Here is an 18,640-nt window from a genome sequence, read left to right on the forward strand (position 1 = left end):
TTGACTCCTTTCTTCGTTTTATTCAATTTCAGCCTATTGGAAATTATCGCCTACTAAATTTGTGGACAAACACTATCATCAACGACACTTGTTCCCTGTAAGTTATTTCTTCTATTAGTCGAACAAGGTACCTCTTTTAATTTCCTTTTCTTCTCTTTTCTCTTAAGAAATATTTTGATTTTAGTATTTTAATTTTTTTTTTAATGTTTTGAGTTTTTTATTTTGTTTTTTATAAGTGTTAAATATTTTAATTTTGTGTAAACAAATTGGATACAACATCCAAACCCCTAAGAGGTGTTCTAGGTTCAATATGGTTTACACTTAATTAAATTTTTAACACTTGTTTTTTTACTAAAAAATGTTTTGTTTTTTTCTTGTTTTTTTTATAAGTGTTAATTTTTTTAATTTTGTGTAAACTAATTGGATACATCATCCAAACCCCTAAGAGGTGTTCTAGGTTCAATATGGTTTACACATAATTAAATTTTTAACACTTGTTTTTTATAAATGTTTTGTTTTTTTTTGTTTTTTATAAGTGTTAATTTTTTTAATTTTGTGTAAACTAATTGGATACATCATCCAAACCCCTAAGAGGTGTTCTAGGTTCAATATGGTTTACACTTAATTAAATCTTTAACACTTGTTTTTTTATAAATGTTTTGTTTTATTTTTTTTTGTTTTTATGATAAGTGTTAAATATTTTAATTTTGTGTAAACTAATTGGATACATCATCCAAACCCCTAAGAGGTGTTCTAGGTTCAATATGGTTTACACTTAATTAAATTTTTAACACTTGTTTTTTTACTAAAAAATATTTTGTTTTTTTTTTTGTTTTTTTTATAAGTGTTAATTTTTTTAATTTTGTGTAAACTAATTGGATACATCATCCAAACCCCTAAGAGGTGTTCTAGGTTCAATATGGTTTACACATAATTAAATTTTTAACACTTGTTTTTTATAAATGTTTTGTTTTTTTTTTGTTTTTTATAAGTGTTAATTTTTTTAATTTTGTGTAAACTAATTGGATACATCATCCAAACCCCTAAGAGGTGTTCTAGGTTCAATATGGTTTACACTTAATTAAATCTTTAACACTTGTTTTTTTATAAATGTTTTGTTTTATTTTTTTTTGTGGGTATGATAAGTGTTAAATATTTTAATTTTGTGTAAACTAATTGGATACATCATCCAAACTCCTAAGAGGTGTTCTAGGTTCAATATGGTTTACACTTAATTAAATTTTTAACACTTGTTTTTTTACTAAAAAATATTTTGTTTTTTTTTTGTTTTTTTTATAAGTGTTAATTTTTTTAATTTTGTGTAAACTAATTGGATACATCATCCAAACCCCTAAGAGATGTTCTAGGTTCAATATGGTTTACACATTATTAAATTTTTAACACTTGTTTTTTTTTTTAAATGTTTTTTTTTTTATAAGTGTATTTAAACATGGCATTTCAAAGCTCTTATTGGTACTTTAGTAAGTCTTCCAAATATGAATCTTTTAGTCATTTCAAGTCAAAATGAGCCAAACCCCTAAACACAACAACCAAGCTAGAAGATAGTTTGTACATCAATATAAAGGCAACTTTCATATGGATCACTTTAGAGTATTCATTCTATAGATGTTTTATACCTTGACAATCATTACTTACATATATGCATTATGTATCTAACAAGGTTGCCTTCTTCACTGAAACAGCCTGCAACTAAAGAGGTAGGGATGATCAAAGTTGATGTACCTAGTCCAATATGGCTGATACTTTTTTCTTTTTTTTTTTTTTTTTTTGCATATAAATCAACGAAACTGATACAGGGAGGCCATCAAGGCAAACGGAACCTACAAAAGAAATGTATAACAGCTGAGTATATCAGCCATATTTTGTAGGCAAACGAAACCTACAAAATATGGCTGATACTTGGTCACTCCCAGCTCTTTCCATGGTTTTAAAGGTCCATTGAAATGTATAACAGCTGAGTTTGCAATCTCCTTTTCATCAATTTCTTTATCATAACCCAATCCAAGTAAGTGCCATTTTCTCTCAAGCGGTAAAGTCAGATTGTAGAACATTATGAGCCCAACTGGCAAAGTTTCAAGTTCCCACAGAGTCTGATTTTCATTCTGCAAAACAGATAAATGACGGATCGATTATAACTTAATCTGCATTTGGAGATGAATGATGAGTATCAAGTATCAAGAAGAAGAGCTAACCAGTTTTTGCCAAAAATGATAAGCTTCGGTTATGTTGTTCTTTTTCCATTCTTTCAGAGTTGTCTGAAATGTGTTGATCACTGAAGTTTAAGTAAGTGTCCAAGCGATGAAAAGTGACACCGCAGGTTTCTACTGCACCATTCACTTTCCCTTTAAGATCTATGGACCACAGGGGAGTTAAATCCTTCTGAACAACCACGTCGTCATCGTCAAGAAGCAGGATTTTCTCTAACTTGGGGAAGATTATTGAGATGTAGAACCTCAAGAGATTAAGCATTGACTTGTAATTAGGGTACGCCAATACATTATCAGAGAAGAGGGCGTAGTGGTAATGATTTGGGTTCTCCAAATTCTCCCTTCTAGGAAAATTTCTCATTGGTGCAGGTAGGAGATAATACTCTAGAGTCAGGCGCATCTGGTAGTGTTCTGGAAGCCAGCAGAGACAAGAATTCTATACAAGCTTTTATGTACGCGAGTTCTTCTCTAGTTACTTGTAGTATTTCTCTCAGCGTAGTTGTCATAGTAGCCACCATTTGGTCCACATCTCTAACCGCATCAAGAACTCTGCTACAGTAGAAAAGGATCAAACTATTCAGAGTATATCATTTCATGACCCTCATCATAAGAACAATAAGTATTACTAATGACATTACCTCTGCTGTACAAATCAAACGATGAGTGGATGTGAAGTATATATGTAGCTGAGAGAGAAAGGTGGACGACGCGAGAAAGCAGAGAAACGCCACAATCACCGGGAACGAGCATCGACGGAGGTCCCTAAACCTAGATCTTCGTTCGGATCTCCCGGCCATTGGAGACACGATCGCCTAAAGTGAAATTGCACACTCTCCAAGACGCTTTTTCTTAGTTCCTCTCTCATCTATTTACCTCCAACGAGTTATTTCAAATTGGCATCTTTATAGGCAGCGAAGCCATAACGGCGTCGTTTAGCTTAAGCCAGGCTGGCAAACTCACGCCGTTGTTCAGTGAAAATCGTAACGTCGTCGTTTCACCTGATGGCTTAGAGAGATATCTAACGCATCGTTTTAAAATAATGCCAGGCTGGCATCTAAAATGCCGTCAGATTATGCCTTATTGGGCTTATCAAATAAATATAAAGCCCAAAACTATTTACACACAAATATCTGACAATAAATAGTTAAAATCGAGTTTAACGAAAGATTCAGATCCTTATTCTTCTCCACCGGATCTCGATATCGGAGAATTAGCCAAACGATGGCCGCCGACGGAATATTCCGCAGCATCTTCGAAGGTTGTATCTCCGGCCTTGATTCCGCCATCGAGCGGCGTCCTTACCACAAAAACTGCGGATGTGCTCTCCACGATAAATCAAGCGGCGCTGGGAAAAATCAAAATCAACGACGGCCGCCGTCTTGTCGCCGCCACGGAAGCTCAGAGAGCATTTCGTTTCCGATCCGACGGTCTTGGAGCGAAGGCAACATCATGGCTATGAATCTCTTCTCCTCATCGTCGTCTTCTTCTAATCTCCAATCGCTTTCGTCGTCTTCTTCTCTCTCAAATCTGGCATCAGATTTACCGGTGGATGATGCTGCGACGGAGGAACCGAGCAGATCTAGTAAGCAGCTACGATGGACGATTGACGAAGGTGAAGATGATTGATGTGATTGCTGATGATGATCAATTCCAGGTTGTTAATTTTTGCTAATCTCTGTTTAATTAATTTTCTTAATAATTGTATTTGAGGACAAAATAAATAAAAAAAACTGTGTGTCTTGTATTTTTATTTTTTTGTAAAAGAAACGAAAACGTTTGACGGTTGTTTACAATTGAAATTTTGAATGATTAGCATATAAACTTGTGGAGAGGTTGATTTAGCAACTTTAGCAAAAGTAATTAAGGAGTCTGTGTTGATCAAATTCGTTAATACAGTAAAATGTGTTTGTGAAACTTCAAATCTTTGGCAATGAAGCATCTCTCGTTCCTGTAATTATAGTAACACATTCATCGACACAACATTGAATATAATCATATCATTAATCGTTAGTCAAGAACATAAATATTCACTCCATAAAACACATAATAAATTAGTGACATTCATCAAAACGTTGAAGACTTCAAACATTTCAGCATTTCCTTCACGCACGTGAGTTCCGACAAAGAGGACACGAACCATGAATCTTGAGCCATACATCAATACATTTCACGTGAAAGCAATGGTCACATTCCGGTATGAACCGTACGGTCTCTTTGCTTGCATACTCTGATAAACAAATCGGACATACAATACCATTAGTCCCGGAAATCCTCCTACTTTCTCCCAACTCCATTTTCTTGAATGTTTCGATCGTAGATTGGTCGAGACCCCTCGTGGTCATAACCTCTCTTGGCTGCTGCATCACGGTCGCGGCTGCGATAGCTAGGGAATCGAAGCTTTCGGAGTTGTAAAGGCGGATAGCGATACAAGTAGGAAAGACAAAGACGGTGACTGCTGACAAGCTTATAACTAGTACCAGTACTCCACTACTTAAATGACCTGTCAAAAAGCCAATTAAAGTTTTAAACCATCAATAAAAATAAAGTTTACTTAGATTAGATCAAATGCCATGCTAGTAGTGTCACTAAGGCGTTACACGGAGTCGGACATTTTAATTTTTGCGTGTGGAATGAGAGATACTTCCGTAGTTGGTGTAAAATATTGGATTTGTTAAAAGGTAGTTATTTCCTCATGTCAAATTTAAATCCTATAGTAATAATCAAGAGTTATTTCCTCATGTCAAATTTAAATCCTACTATGATTTTTCAAAACTTGAAAAAATCTTAACCTAAAGAAAATAACTTGAGGTTGAAAATTTCCACCAAAACAGATAACCTCTTCTTCATCCTTACCATCAATGGAGTTCTTTTGGATCGTAAGGGAAAAAAAAAAAAAAAGAGCAAGAGAAAACGATTGAGTTAGTACCGGATTTTTTAGCATCAAAGCATTTGATTTCGAGGGATGCCTTGTTCTTAAATCCACATCTCAAGTAATCTACCTCACAACCTCTGCAATCAGGCGAGTCCCACTCCAACAGGAGGTTTTGATTGTTGAGGTAACTCGAGAATCTTGTTTCTCCAAATGGCGAATTAGAGGGAACATGTAATCTCTTCACGATCTGACAAGAAGGTAGCATAGACTGTGCAAGAGCAAAATTAGACGTGGCGAAGAAGGATGAAGTAGAATTGCTTAGGCAAGGAATGGATGGATACCAAGACGGCAACACGACCTCATTAGGACAAGTCAAGAATGTGTAGAAGATCTCGAAGCGAGGAGAGAAAGGAGATCCTGAAATATTGAAGGTTAAAAGCCGTTTAGCCAAACAGTTTTCAGGGTCGTTGATATAAATCTTTTGCCTTCTGTAGTCGATATCATGGACAAGAAATGTTCCGGACATAGGAAGTTCTAGGACTGTCTTATTGAGATCGGTACAGTGGAGATTGAATTGTGCATGGTCACAGAAAGGAAAACGAATGGGGACATCTAAGGGTCCACATCTGAGTGGCCTTGAAAAAGAAGAAGAACATTTATTAGGGTTTGAGGCGTGTCGGAGAGGGAAGAGGAAGAGGAAGAGGAAAATTAAAGTGAAAAGTTGTTTTGAGAATGTCATAATGTTATTCGATACTATCGAAAATGTTACCAGTATTAAACGAAAATTTATTAAAGAGTTTAACCATTCTTATACGTAGTTAAGAAAGTCAGAAAAGTCTACCTTTTTAGAAGAAAAGTCAAAAGAAGTAGTGTACGTTCCATAAATGGAATGTGTCATTTGATTGTATAACAACTACTATAAATCATAAACCCAACGATATTGGAATTTATAAGAAAACAGCTGATATTAATTTTATCACCAACAAGTTTTTTGAAAATGAATAATTTAAATTTCATGTATACTACATAGACCAATGGTTGATAATAATTTAAAATGATTTTTTTATAAGAAAGATGACATAAAATCTTAGATCCAATCGCCACACAGTTGCAAAAATCCTCGTCGTGATCATAGTAGTATCCATCTTGGATTTTAAATCCCTTCGAGATTAGAATCCCTGAATCATAAAATATATTTGCTCGCATAAACGTAGTCTGATAAACAAATATGACAAACGATATCGTTAATCCTTAAACAATCACATAATCTTCATACGTTTATTAAAAACACACAATAATTTTTTGTTTGTTTGTTAAAGAACACAATAATTAGTGGCATTCGATAACACGTTCATACATTTCAGCATTTCCTTCACGCGCTTGAGTTCCGACAAAGAGGGCATGAACCATGAATCTTGAGCCACACATCAATACATTCTACTTTCTCCCAACTCCATTGTCTTGTATGTTTCTATTGTAGATTGGTCAAGACCCCTCCTGGCCATAACCTCTATTGGTTGTCCGCTCGGAGAATTGAACCTCCGGGAGTTGCACATACAGAACATACAGATACAAGCAGCAAAGAGGAGGGCTCCTCCGATTATGGACAAAATTATAAGTACTGCTACTACTCCACTGCTTATATGACCTGCCAAGTGCCCATTAATGAAAAAAAGAGTTGAGACTTAATTAGGTTTCCAATCAACAAAAACGGTTTTGGTTCGCTTTCTACTACGTACACTGCCGATGGGACTTAGGCTTCCAACGGAGTAATTTGCGCGTGGTTGAGAATACTTCCGTAGTTGAGGGGAAATAATATATTGGATTTGAAATTTTCTTAAAACGCAATTAAATAATCAATAGTCCAATTATGCTTTTCCGATACTTGCTTATTGAGTAAATAATTTACTTGGAAAACGTAAACCTAAATATTTCTTGGAGTTGACGAAAACAGAGTGCATCTTCTTCATCCTTACCCATTAATGGAGTTATCTTGGGTCACAAGGAATGAAGAACAAGGGAATAAAAAAAGTGAGTTCGTACCGGATTTTTTAGCACCAAAGCATTTTACTCCGAGGGAGGCTTTGTTCTTGAATCCACATCTCAAGTTATCTATCTCACAATCTCTGCAATCAGGCGAGTCCCACTTCAACACGAGGCTTTGATTGTTGAAGTAACTCGAGAATCTTGTTTCTCTAAACGGCGAATTAACCGGAACATGTAATCTCTTCACGATCTGACAAGAAGGAAGCATAGACTGTGCAAGAGTAAGATTAGGTGTGGCGAAGAAGGAGGAAGTAGAATTGCTTAGGCAAGAAATGGACGGATACCAAGACGGTAACACGGCCTCATTAGGACAAGTCAAGAACGTGTATAAGATATCAAAGCGAGGAGAGAAAGGAGATCCTGAAATATTGAAGGTTAAAAGCCGTTTAGCCAAACAGTTATCAGGGTCGTTGATATAATTAAATCTGTTGCTTTATGTAGTCGATATACTGAACAAAAAATATTCCGGACATAGGAAGTTCTAGGACTGTATTTTTGAGATTGGTGCAGAGGATACTGAATCGCGCATGGTCACAGAAAGGGAATCGGATGGGGACTTCTAAGGGTCCACATCTGTGTGGTCTCGAAATAGAAGAAGAACATTTATTAGTCTTTGAGGCCTGTCGGAGAGGGAAGAGGAAGCAGAGGACGAAAAATAAAGGGAAAAGTTGTTTTGGAAATGTCATAATGTTGTTTGATGTACTAAGGAAAATGTTATTACTAGTTGATATTAAACGAAGATTCTGTTAAAGAGTTTAACCATTCCCATTCAGAGAAGTCTACGTTTTTTAGAAGAAAAGTCAAGGAAGTGTGTATGTTCCAATTCTATAAATGGAATATGTCGTTGGATAAACTACATAATCATAAACCCAGTTTATTGGAATCTTTAAGAATTAATATCTTATCACCAAAAAAATTTTGAAATTGGATTCAAAGTACAAATTTCATGTATACTAAATAATAGACCATATGGTTTAAGATCACATCTATTAATATCCTCTCTTGTCACTTTTTCTTTGCATAGATAAAGATACTTCTTTTGCTATGCATCTTTTTCAGTATGGTTAGTTTTTGCAATACATAAACAAAGCTTGAAATAAAGATAAGAGTATAACTATAATCAAAAGTGTAAAAAAAGTGAATTGTAAACAAATATAATCGGCTATTACATCCACTACAATCTTAATCAGCTAGCTTGACGCGCTGGAGAAGGAGAATTCCGACAAAGAGGACATGAACCATGAATCTTAAGCCACACATCTATACATTCAATGTGGAAGCAATGATCACATTCCGGTATGCACCGCACGGTCTCTTTGCTAACATACTCCGATAAACAAATGGGGCAAACAATATCATTAGTTCCCGGTAATCTTCTACTCTCTCCTAATTCCATTTTCTTATATGATTCTATTGTAGACTCGTCAAGGCCCGTCGTGATTATAACCTCGTTTGGCTGCAAGGCGGCGATAGCCACGTTGCGTTGTATCCGGGAAGCGAATCTTTCAGAGGTGCAAACTCCGATTGCAATACACGTAGCAAAGATCATGACCGGTCCAATTATGCTCAGGATCATAATTTTAAGCACTTGTAGTCTCGTGTTGTTGTTGCCTGCCAAAATCATGTTTCCAAAGATCAATTTAATTAGTCCACCATGTACGTATTGTTTTATCTTTGTTTTCAACAAAACTGGTGATAACACAACCAACTAGCACACATTAATAAACAATACGTCATGTTTACATATTATTCTTTTATATTCGTAATATAAGGGTTTATAAAATAAATAAAAAAATTTAAGGGGTTTATATACAGAGTACGACATTCTAACGTGTGACATGAAAAGATTGGATTTGATCTTTTGAAAAATGTAATTAAATAATTAACTAATCAATAGTCAATGGCTCAATGTCAAATGTAATGCCTACTAGATTTTTTGTCTAGTTGTTTAATGAGTGGATAATTATTTGCAAAACCCCCCAATAATCAAAGATTCCTTCAATTTGAAGGTTCCGCAACTATTAATGAAGTAATAAGACCTAAGAAGAGAAAGAATTGGAGTAATTGGTACCGGATTTTTCAAATGGGAAGCATTTGACTTGGAGAGAAGTATTGCTTATGAATCCACATCTCAAATAATCCCTCTCACAATTGCTACAACTTGGTGAATCCCATTTCAGCCAAAGGTCTTTATCGTTGACATCAGTCGAGAATCTTGATTTTCCGGCAGTAACTCGCCGAGAAACCGGAATAGTTGATGTCTTGACGATCTGACAAGAAGGCAGCATAGATTTTGCGAGATCCAAACTAGTTGTAGCCAAGAACGAGGTCGTTGAATTGCCTAAACATGGGATGGAGTCAAACCTGGACGACTTTGCTACCTCATTAGGACAGCTCAAGAACGTGTAGCTGGCAAGGTAGAGAGCAGAGAAAGGGGATCCTGATATGTCAAAGGTCAAAAGCTTTCTTGCCAAGCAACTTTCAGGGTCATGGAGACGAATCTGCTGGCTTATATAGTCGATCTCTCGGACAAGAAATGTTCCGAAATTAGGAAGCTTGAGAGCTGTCGTGAGACTACTTGTGCATTGAAGATTAAATCCGGCATGGCCACAGAACTCCTGTTGTTTCGAGAGTAACCAAAAAGGGAAACGGACATGGACATCGTCAAGACCGCACGAGGAAGAAGAGCATTGATTTGTGTGTGAAGCGTGTAGGAGAGGGAAGAGGAAGAAGAGGTAAAGAAAGAGTTGTTTTGAGAAAGTCATATTGTGGTTTTGGTAATGGGAGGGACATGAAGACTTGTTATTATTTCCCTTAATATAAATAGTTCAAACTTGAGAGAGATCTATCTTTTTTAGTCGGAGGATCTATAGAAAGGTCGTACTTGTTCTCTTTAGATGATGCTCGCTAACAAACAAACCTTGTGCTACAGGAGGAGCGGATTTAATATGAAAGTAACGATTGTGAATTGATTCTGCTCATCTTTTTGCTTATTCCTCTGACTCTTTCCCATCGATTTGGCTTTTGAAGTTCCTGAAAGAGTTTGTAAGGTTTGAAGAAAGAGTTAAGGACTGACTTTAGTGACAGTTTTGGGTTTTGATCTCAATTCATTGCTTCTTAACAGAGAGACATGTATAGCGTAGAAAAGAGCCAAATGTTACAAAGAGAGAAAACTATTGTAAACACTTAAATTGTCATTACCATGAAATATGTCTGAGTGAAGTTAACAAAACACCTTGAACATGTCCAAAGAATGACAGAAATGAAAGAGTTTAAAAAATACAAAAGCCAACAGGTTTATAAAAAGCAAACCAAAGAGTATATACCAGAGTTTTGAGTTAAACAAGAACCAATTTTAGTGTTCCTGAGAGTGATCGAGATGGTAATCCATCACATCGGAAAGAGCTTCGAGGAATGCAGCTTCGCTCGTCCCTGGAAGCACCGCTTCTTGAGCTTCCTCTACCATTTCCTCCACTAGAGACTTCTTGCTAAGTGTTTCTCTGCACATTATGGTTCCAATCTCAAATGCTGTTAGTCCTCTTTCCACTCCTTTCTTCAGTAGCATCGTTGAGATTCTGAGCGTTCGAGCCGTCTCTGCCGGCATTTTCCATCCATGGAACTTCAGTAGATCGATATCTTCCTCTGCATCCAGTGATCTTATGTAGTCTCGAGTCTCTGCAGAGTACGGTTTCCGGGCTTGTGGCCAATATAGCCACTCAAACGTGCAGTCTTCAAACTGTTGTAGGAAACAAAAGTTAGTTTCATGACAATGTCAACAATATAAACAAAACTGAATCAAAGAAAGAATAGAAAAAGAGTAAGAGAACTTACGCTTTCAGGCAAGCAGTATCCATGGTCTATAGGAACCAAAACAAGCTTTCCGTTTTCGTCCTTGGTCATCAAAATGTTCCCACCATGTCTGTCTGCATTGGCCAGTCTAATATCCAGCACAGAAATCTTATGAACTTCTTCAACTGGAAATGAAAGTGGACCCATATCTTCACAGCTGCCATCGTTCTCGGTAAACATCTGAAGTGACCCGATCTTGGTTTTGATTCCTTTGGGATGGTTAAACCCAGGATGCAGACATTCAATCATAGCTGTGGGAGGTACACCAGCAAAACCTATCTCTTCACCAGACATAGATCTGTTTCCAATTTTGGGATGATCCAAAATGTAAGCAGCGACTTCCCTTAATGCACCTTCTCCAACCTTTGTTCCTTTCTTCAAACCTTCACCGTTTGGCGAAAGTGGTAAACCCTGTGGATTGTTTTCAGCCATTGGTTCCTCATCTATTGGCTTAAACACACCAACAAATTTGTTGCCTGATGGACCCTGCATGAAATAAGCTCCTCCCGTGCCTTCTCTTGACCTGACCGGAGAATTCCCACTTTTTAGTCCATCAGAAGCAGACTTAATCATATCTTTAACCACCAGAGGTACTTTAGCCTTGGAGTTAACAATTACCGGCTCCAAAGAGAGCTTTTTTGGTGGCACAATTCTGTCAGCTTCACGACCTTTCTTATCTTTTGCTTGTGGGGCAACAATAGACAACTCAAAGTTCTTCTCCACCGGTTTAGCTCGAACTTTAGCAGATCTCCGCACAAGCAGATGCAAAACCGAGTCATCGTTTCTGCAAATGTCATTAATAAGACTCTGGTCTTCCAACTTCTCACCTTCGTAAAGAAGTTCCTGTTCATCAGGATCAACAAAGTCTCCACGCTTTTTAGAAATCTGCTTCTTCACATAACCAATGTTTCTGCCTCTCTCGACATGAAACCTGCAGTGTTTCCCACAGGTAGTCTTAACATCAAGAACCTGAAGATCAGAGAGCTTAAGAACCAAGTGAAGAATATTCCCTTCACTAACACCGTAATCACGCATATTAGAATTGCTTCTAGCTAGCTCTCGTCCACCGAAAACAAGCTTCTGATTCCTCACAACAAAGCCGCGATAAGACTGAATCCGAAGCTTAACAGACTCAATGGAATCAGACTCAAGCACACGCATCGGTATCACCGTCCCGGGAAGTGTAAGGTAAATCATGATGGTATCGTCAGGGTAAGAATCAGCACAAGAATTGGCACGAACCAGAGGCATAATCAATGGCTCGCTACGAACCGGACTTAACGCAACACCAGCTGATGACATCCTTTCTTTTCAATTCTTGGAGAAATCTAAGAAATTGTTACGGAAAAAAACAGGATTCGATACAAAATCCCGCAAGCTTATATACAAAAACCGCAATAATCCCTAAAATCCCAAATTCATCGCTTCTTCTTCTTCTTCTTCTTCTTCTTATTGCAGAAACAACAAGAACAACAACAAGCCCTAGGAAAAAACAGAGGAGATCAAACCTAAACAGATCAGAGGTTGATTGATTGATTGCTACAGGTGAATCAAATCGAGAGAAGAGGAGAACCAATTGATGTCGTCGATGACCTACCATAAAATAAAAGAGAGAGCGGATTCTTACCAGAAGGAAAGAACCAAAGAGGAAATTGGGACAAGGCGTGGAGCTTTATCGATGATCCAATCCAATAATAGAGAGTTTTTAGGGTTAAATCCAATGGCGTACGAAAGAGCTCGCAATGGTCAAAGACTTTAGAGGAAAGAGAGAGGTTTTTCAAAAGGAAAGTGGTAGGAAGGACACGTGTCTCCACCTCCTTTGCGTACAATGAAGCTTCTTCTTCTTTTATGTTCACTTTTCCTTTGTTTATTATTGTCAATGGTGTACGGCAGTTTCGTTGATTTTTACCCTTTTACGGTAATATTCATTTTTCCATAACTTTTTACCTTGGAGTGGAAACCAAGCCAGAGAGACTTAGGGGTTAATATCGTCATTATATCACCGTTTAGGCTTAGGATGGGTTTTAAGACTTTGGTTACGGAAGTTTCCGAGTCAATGAACCAGTACAATCGTAACTCATATGGGCCTACAGATTAAGAGTTGGGTCTTTAATTCGTTTTCAGATCTCTCTGTTCTATTCAACGTTTCAGCTATTGAGCATGAATATTGGTACGGTTGCATTGTTAACCAGGTTCATGCACATCTAATAAGACTCAATTTGCTAGCATAGCTTATTTCTTTGAGATCTCATGTTTGTTTGATCAAAAGTAACATCGAGAATTCTCTGTATGTGACTTCTTGACAGTCTTCATCACCCAAGAGGATCACACCAGATCCAAAAACAAGAAAACCTTTCAGCAGTTGTAAATAATCCAAAAACCACATCTTTCTACTATCAAACTCAATCGTTGATCTACAACAGCTTACCCGAGTCTCTCAAACTGCAGATTACATTAAAGCTAGATTTCGAATAAAGAAATGCAAACACTTGTGTGATTAAAGTCTACTATGTTTACAGCCATAACTAGCAATGCAAACATAGTGACCAAACACTGCAGATTACATTAATGCTCTACTATGTTTACAGCCACAACTAGCAATTGTGATCAAAGCTGAGTAAAGGTTTCGTTATTCAATCAAAAGCTTAAAATAGTCTTCAAAGCCTCAGGAACAATACTCCTGACTCAAAACAGGAAAGCAAAACAGACTTACAATTCCACTTAAGCCTTACAAATACACCAAACTTGAAAGAAAGAAAAAAACCCATAAACTGAACCAACACACAACGGAAGCTTCAAGGTAAAACGATGCGATATTGCATCATGTTCTTATTCATAAAACAAAGAAGATAAAAGGAAAGACTTTTTTTTTTTTAGCCCACTATTCATTAACAGGTGATGATCGAGTGAGTGTTCCTTAGATCCCAAAAGATGTTTCAGAGAAGAAACAAGACAATATCTTTGATAACGATAATCTGGAACAGTCCCAAAGAGATCACCATCAAATTCCTTGTCATTTCTTGGTGAACATAATCCGCCAAAATCTCTTCCATTCCTTCATGTATGTGAAAGAGTATAGGGATTTTGCGTAAGAAAGAGGCGTTAGTGTAACCTCGAGAAGACGAGAGACGCGAGAATTTGGCTGCCTTGTTGACATCAGATTGCCCAATAGAAGACGATATCGAACGATCGGTGACCAGATTGGTTGACTCTGGTTTCAGTTTCTGGGCTAGTGCGAATGGGATTGAAGAGATGTCTCTTCCCAGTGGGTTTCTCACGGCGGACGCGGAGGAGATGTGACTCATCGAGAAAGGTAGAGACTTTGAGAGAGAGGCTCTCTGGGTTTGACGGTGGAGATCGAGGATAGTGCGACGGAGAGACATCGTGGTGGAGGAGAGAATCAGACGGAGAAGGAACTGAAATCGGATCTGATCGGAGAAATAACCCTAAGTGAAATGAATCGGAGCACAATCTTCGTCGTAGAGGTGAAGAAGCATTTACGAATATGGGCTTTGTCCTGGGCTTTGTAGCATTACTAGAAGCCCAAAATCAAAATAGAAAACTAGAGGAAAAGTAACCAAGCAAAATGTGAGATGAGATGGAAAAGCTAATATCAGAGCAAATTGCATAGTAGTGGACTAGTGGATCAATAAATAGATTTCTAATATTTTAAGCTCATTTAATAGTATTTTTAGCTCAATCTCTTGAAATATCAATATTTCATGAACAATATACAAGATTTGTGTCACTTCAGAATTTCAAATGTACGTGAACAATGTACAGGATAAATCTTCAGAATTTCAAATGTACGTGAACAATGTACAGGATAAATCTTAACTAGTTATATATATATATATATATATATTTTTTTTTTTGAATAACCGTGGATCTTTCAAAGGCTTCCTAGGCCCAAGGACTAATCACACGAGGCTGACAATTCCCCTATGTAAACATGCTAGTGGCCGTGCTTCGAATCGTGGTGGCGGAAGTCACAGCTGTGACCCCTTTACCACTAGATTACAAGGCCCGGTTAATCTTAACTAGTTATAACTCTTGCTTAATTGGAAAAAAACAAACAAAACTAATGACATTAAATATTCCAACCTTGCTGCAAAAGTATTGAACTAGAAAAAACATGTAAGATGTTCTTGACATTAGTATGTCTGATGCAAAAAATTTGCTACATTAAGTCCGTTTCAATCCATTAAATAGTGATTTGGTTTATGAGAATCTAAGAAAACTACACATGTCAGTTTAACACATGGACAACAAATATAAATGAATATGAAATGTATCCATATGATACAAAGAAAGAAATGTCAAATATCTTTCATACTATATTTGATTTTCTTAAGTTGGAAAAATATTCCCAAAATACAAATGTATGTGAATTAATGATCGACATAGGTATAATAACGTTAGTGTGGAATATACGAAAACTGGATTCCTTTCACTCTAACAAAGAGAAAAGAAAAAAAGGATTAATTTTATCTATTTCTAGTTGAACCCTGAAAGTTATCTATACTAAAACAAGAATAGAAAGCTTCACCATCATGTGAAACCTAGATATCACCAGAAACCTGTGAGCTAGAAGACGGTAATGGCTGCTGCGTTGAGCTGTTCTCGGGGTAAACCGCTGCTATAAGCTTCTCTTTCGTCAATGGATCTGTCCCGTTGTTAGACTTTACCACAAAAGTGTGAAACATTGTGTCTTCAGCTAACGATAACTTAGCCTCCATTAGACTAACGTTTGAGTTTCTCATTGCTTGTATGATTCTTGAAGCTGGATGTGAATCTAAAGGTGAGACTACTCTTACAACAACCTCTTCATTCATAGCTTGAATGTCAACTTCTGGACTTTCTACTGTTCTTGTGTTTGATTCCGATAAGCTGTTATCTGCTCTTTCATCTTCCATGATCTTGACTTTCTCTTGAAGCTCTTTGATGTAAGAAATTGCGTCTCCAAGTAGAGAAGCTTTGTCCATTTTCGAAATGTTTGGAACAACTGACCGTAAAGCGTAGAATCTTTGGTTAAGCTTCTCGCGTCTCTGCCTCTCAGCTTCCACATGGTTCAATGGCTCTTCTCTTCCGTTTGCAGGCTTTCTCCCTCGCTTTCGCGGTCTCTTCTCATCAACAACAGAAACTGTTCCTGCTCCTGCTAACAAGCTCACTGGTCTTTTCTCTGTACAAGATTCTGATTTTTCTAGTTGAGTGTTTGTAGATGGATTAGAAGAAGCAGCTACTGATGATCCAGCAAACTCAATCTGCGTCTTGTAATTGTTATCATCTACAACCATATTCACATTCTCTTGCACTTTCACATCTTCTATTTGAGGTGTGTAACCAAATGTTGGACCTTTATTATGAATATAGCCTTCCCAACTTTGAGGAGTGAATCTCTCATCCAAATTTCTTCTCACTTCTAGCTTCTTAGGATACGCGTGAGCTCCACGATCCGAGTTATTCAAATCCTGCCCGAAAAGCTTGTGAATCCCTCCACTCATGTTAGTGTTTGAAGTCACCATTAATGGTTGCGTAACTCTCCTCATGAACAAAGCTTGAACAGACTTAACCAAGCCAATGTTTTCAGGCAAAGACCAAACAGAACCAAGCTCAAGAACACCAGCATCAGTAGGAACCATAACGATCGTTCTGATTCCCGCAGATTTCGCCATAAAAGACCTGAAACAATAGTCAGACTCAGAGTTAACCGCATCAGAGAGCCACACATGTTTCCCTGAAGCATAACACCTCCCCGGACCGCCTTCACCGTGATTGAAGAAGAAATACATGGAAGCTAAGAAGAAAATCTCAGTAGCTGTAACTTTCTCTAAACTCAAAGCATAATTGTCTTCATCAGATCCACCAAACAACCTATGAAGCTTCTGCAAAACTCTCTTCCTCATATCTTGCCATGTCTCTTCCTCTACTCCCATGTTGCTAAAATTATAAGACCTAACAACTTTTGATTCCTCTTCCTCATTAGGCTCTCGACAACACCCATCTCCCCAACCTAAGACTTGTTGTCCGGATCTAGACATGGTTTGTTGCCAGAAAATAGCGTAGTTCCAGCTAAAATTCTCCGAGTTTGGCCAATCAACGAGACTAGAGAGCTTCTTATTCAGACTATCATCAGTTCCCATAACAAGAAACAGATTCTGATTCGAATTAGAGTTTGCTCGAAGAAAATCAGAAGCTAAATGCCCTAAAACAGCAATAACCACCGATTTCTCTTCATCATCCCAACCCACATCACTAATATTCATCTTTCTTTATCTCCAAGATTACACAGAATCCTACCAAACCCAAAACCAGAAAAGCTCTGTAACTTCAAATAACTTAAACGGAGAAAACCAAACCTTTCTTCTACACACAACTCAGTGATTGACTCAATGATGCTTGAAACCATATAAACTCGAGTCTCTCCAGTAACCAAATTCTAGAAGAAAAAGGTCGGAAATTTGAACAATTTGAAGAATACCCACCAGAAAAAAATGCAAACCCAGTGATGAGTCACGCTCAAGAGAAGCCACCGCCGGTTAAGAAAACACTCACCGGAGAAAGATTCCAGAAAGCTTTGATTTTTACAAGAAATTGAACATTTGAATGAGCTTTGCAACTAGAAAAGTCATACAGACAAAAGAAAAGAGTATGAAAACAAGAGGTTGCAGAAGAAGATACAGTTAGAGAGAGAGAGAGGGAAGAGAGAAGGACGAGACTTGCTAGGGGGTAATTGAAGTTCCTATGAAAGCTCTTTTTAAAAACCTAACCATGGTTACTTATGCACGTTAATTACTTTGGTTATTCAAGTTAACCATGGTTGAATTTCCCAAGGCTTTCGAATTAATTAGAAACCCGATTTAATCTGTGATTATAAACTCTGTTTCCTGATTTTACGATCACTTACTTTGATTGTTTCTCTCCGAATAAAGATTAAAAAAAAAAAATTTTATTCTCATTCCAGTTGGCATTTTGCAAATTTACAGTGCTAATTAATTAAAGCTTTATCTTCTTTTCTGATCCGCATACCCCTAAATCTCGCTTGTCTTTGAACCAAATCCAATTAATTTCATAAAGTAGTAAATAACTGATGGTGAATTGGTGATATTAGTGAAACAACTATATTTGCACTCGGTAAATTTTAGAGAAAGAAAAATAGTACACACGTGTGTATGTTAACTACGTGAGAGATTCAAATTATAGTAATGTTAATGTACTTAAGAAGTATAGATCACATGGTATAAATATTTTAAAATTTATTCTGTACTAAATAGTACTAAATTAATTGTTTGTTTTTATTTTCCTCTACCTATACAAATAACTCACATGCATAAAGAAACAAAAATATATTGTCTGAATTGCCTGGTGGGGTTTTGGTTATTTCAGACATCGTTATTGACGTGGGTCCATTTATTTAATAGGACTCTGGGTATATTATTCTTATCAATAGTCCTTAAATTCAATATAAAAACAGTACTTTCTTTCTTTATTTAGGTTTTAAAATTGGAAAGAAAATTATTTGTCGCATAGGATTTGCGTGAATCTCATGCCCAACAGTAACGTTCAACAAAAGGAGTCTCGCTCGTTGTGAGAGAGAGCACATGTGAGACTTTAACCTACTTTTCTAGGCCTCATGTGTTTGTAA

General features: G+C 37.0%; 6 protein-coding genes and 2 pseudogenes across 7 annotated transcripts; 1 reads left to right on the forward strand and 7 right to left on the reverse strand.

Moving 5' to 3' along the window:
• Nucleotides 1–1,691: 1,691 nt before the first annotated feature.
• Nucleotides 1,692–2,818, reverse strand: LOC9316315 (annotated as a pseudogene).
• Nucleotides 2,819–3,345: 527 nt separating this feature from the next.
• On the forward strand, nt 3,346–4,069 carry LOC9318136. Its single transcript, XM_021029945.1, has one exon. The coding sequence runs from the start codon at nt 3,450–3,452 to the stop codon at nt 3,852–3,854; it is 405 nt and encodes a 134-aa protein (XP_020885604.1). The 5' UTR covers nt 3,346–3,449; the 3' UTR covers nt 3,855–4,069.
• A 97-nt stretch (nt 4,070–4,166) lies between these two features.
• LOC9316316 (putative RING-H2 finger protein ATL21C) lies at nt 4,167–5,839 on the reverse strand. Its single transcript, XM_021029944.1, has 2 exons — nt 5,155–5,839; nt 4,167–4,728 (listed from the first exon to the last, which is right to left on the reverse strand). The coding sequence occupies exons 1-2, from the start codon at nt 5,837–5,839 to the stop codon at nt 4,331–4,333; spliced, it is 1,083 nt and encodes a 360-aa protein (XP_020885603.1). The 3' UTR covers nt 4,167–4,330.
• Nucleotides 5,840–6,283: 444 nt separating this feature from the next.
• LOC110229454 lies at nt 6,284–8,045 on the reverse strand (annotated as a pseudogene).
• A 198-nt stretch (nt 8,046–8,243) lies between these two features.
• On the reverse strand, nt 8,244–10,246 carry LOC110228963 (putative RING-H2 finger protein ATL21A). The gene is made up of 2 exons (XM_021027452.1): nt 9,218–10,246; nt 8,244–8,757 (listed from the first exon to the last, which is right to left on the reverse strand). Exons 1-2 carry the CDS (start codon nt 9,909–9,911, stop codon nt 8,333–8,335), a joined length of 1,119 nt encoding a protein of 372 aa, XP_020883111.1. The 5' UTR covers nt 9,912–10,246; the 3' UTR covers nt 8,244–8,332.
• Nucleotides 10,247–10,320: 74 nt separating this feature from the next.
• On the reverse strand, nt 10,321–13,003 carry LOC9318137 (phosphatidylinositol 4-kinase gamma 4). 2 transcript variants are annotated; one of them, XM_021027450.1, is made up of 3 exons: nt 12,623–13,003; nt 10,978–12,477; nt 10,321–10,882 (listed from the first exon to the last, which is right to left on the reverse strand). In XM_021027450.1, the coding sequence occupies exons 2-3, from the start codon at nt 12,295–12,297 to the stop codon at nt 10,502–10,504; spliced, it is 1,701 nt and encodes a 566-aa protein (XP_020883109.1). In that variant the 5' UTR covers nt 12,298–12,477; nt 12,623–13,003; the 3' UTR covers nt 10,321–10,501. The 2 variants fall into 2 exon arrangements, with proteins under 2 accessions (XP_020883109.1, XP_020883110.1); XM_021027451.1 differs by lacking the exon at nt 10,321–10,882 and having other exon boundaries at nt 10,982–11,065; nt 11,122–12,753.
• A 573-nt stretch (nt 13,004–13,576) lies between these two features.
• LOC9318138 (succinate dehydrogenase subunit 4, mitochondrial) lies at nt 13,577–14,472 on the reverse strand. The gene has a single exon (XM_002882026.2). The coding sequence runs from the start codon at nt 14,376–14,378 to the stop codon at nt 13,932–13,934; it is 447 nt and encodes a 148-aa protein (XP_002882072.1). The 5' UTR covers nt 14,379–14,472; the 3' UTR covers nt 13,577–13,931.
• An 847-nt stretch (nt 14,473–15,319) lies between these two features.
• LOC9318139 (transcription factor ABA-INDUCIBLE bHLH-TYPE) lies at nt 15,320–17,775 on the reverse strand. Its single transcript, XM_021028416.1, has one exon. The coding sequence runs from the start codon at nt 17,259–17,261 to the stop codon at nt 15,558–15,560; it is 1,704 nt and encodes a 567-aa protein (XP_020884075.1). The 5' UTR covers nt 17,262–17,775; the 3' UTR covers nt 15,320–15,557.
• Between the last annotated feature and the right edge of the window lie 865 nt (nt 17,776–18,640).

This window comes from Arabidopsis lyrata (genome assembly GCF_000004255.2).
Source record: "Arabidopsis lyrata subsp. lyrata unplaced genomic scaffold ARALYscaffold_4, whole genome shotgun sequence".
Lineage (NCBI taxonomy): Eukaryota > Viridiplantae > Streptophyta > Magnoliopsida > Brassicales > Brassicaceae > Arabidopsis > Arabidopsis lyrata.

Bases quoted from the DNA above. Each gene is read 5' to 3' on its own strand.
- LOC9318136 (XM_021029945.1), top strand. From the start codon at position 3,450: ATGGCCGCCGACGGAATATTCCGCAGCATCTTCGAAGGTTGTATCTCC.
- LOC9316316 (XM_021029944.1), bottom strand. From the start codon at position 5,839: ATGACATTCTCAAAACAACTTTTCACTTTAATTTTCCTCTTCCTCTTC. The intron at 4,729-5,154 runs GTACTAACTCAA...GCTTTTTGACAG, and splicing joins CTTTGATGCTAAAAAATCCG to GTCATTTAAGTAGTGGAGTA.
- LOC110228963 (XM_021027452.1), bottom strand. From the start codon at position 9,911: ATGACTTTCTCAAAACAACTCTTTCTTTACCTCTTCTTCCTCTTCCCT. The intron at 8,758-9,217 runs GTACCAATTACT...TGATTTTGGCAG, and splicing joins CTTCCCATTTGAAAAATCCG to GCAACAACAACACGAGACTA.
- LOC9318137 (XM_021027450.1), bottom strand. From the start codon at position 12,297: ATGTCATCAGCTGGTGTTGCGTTAAGTCCGGTTCGTAGCGAGCCATTG. The intron at 10,883-10,977 runs GTAAGTTCTCTT...TTCCTACAACAG, and splicing joins GATACTGCTTGCCTGAAAGC to TTTGAAGACTGCACGTTTGA.
- LOC9318138 (XM_002882026.2), bottom strand. From the start codon at position 14,378: ATGTCTCTCCGTCGCACTATCCTCGATCTCCACCGTCAAACCCAGAGA.
- LOC9318139 (XM_021028416.1), bottom strand. From the start codon at position 17,261: ATGAATATTAGTGATGTGGGTTGGGATGATGAAGAGAAATCGGTGGTT.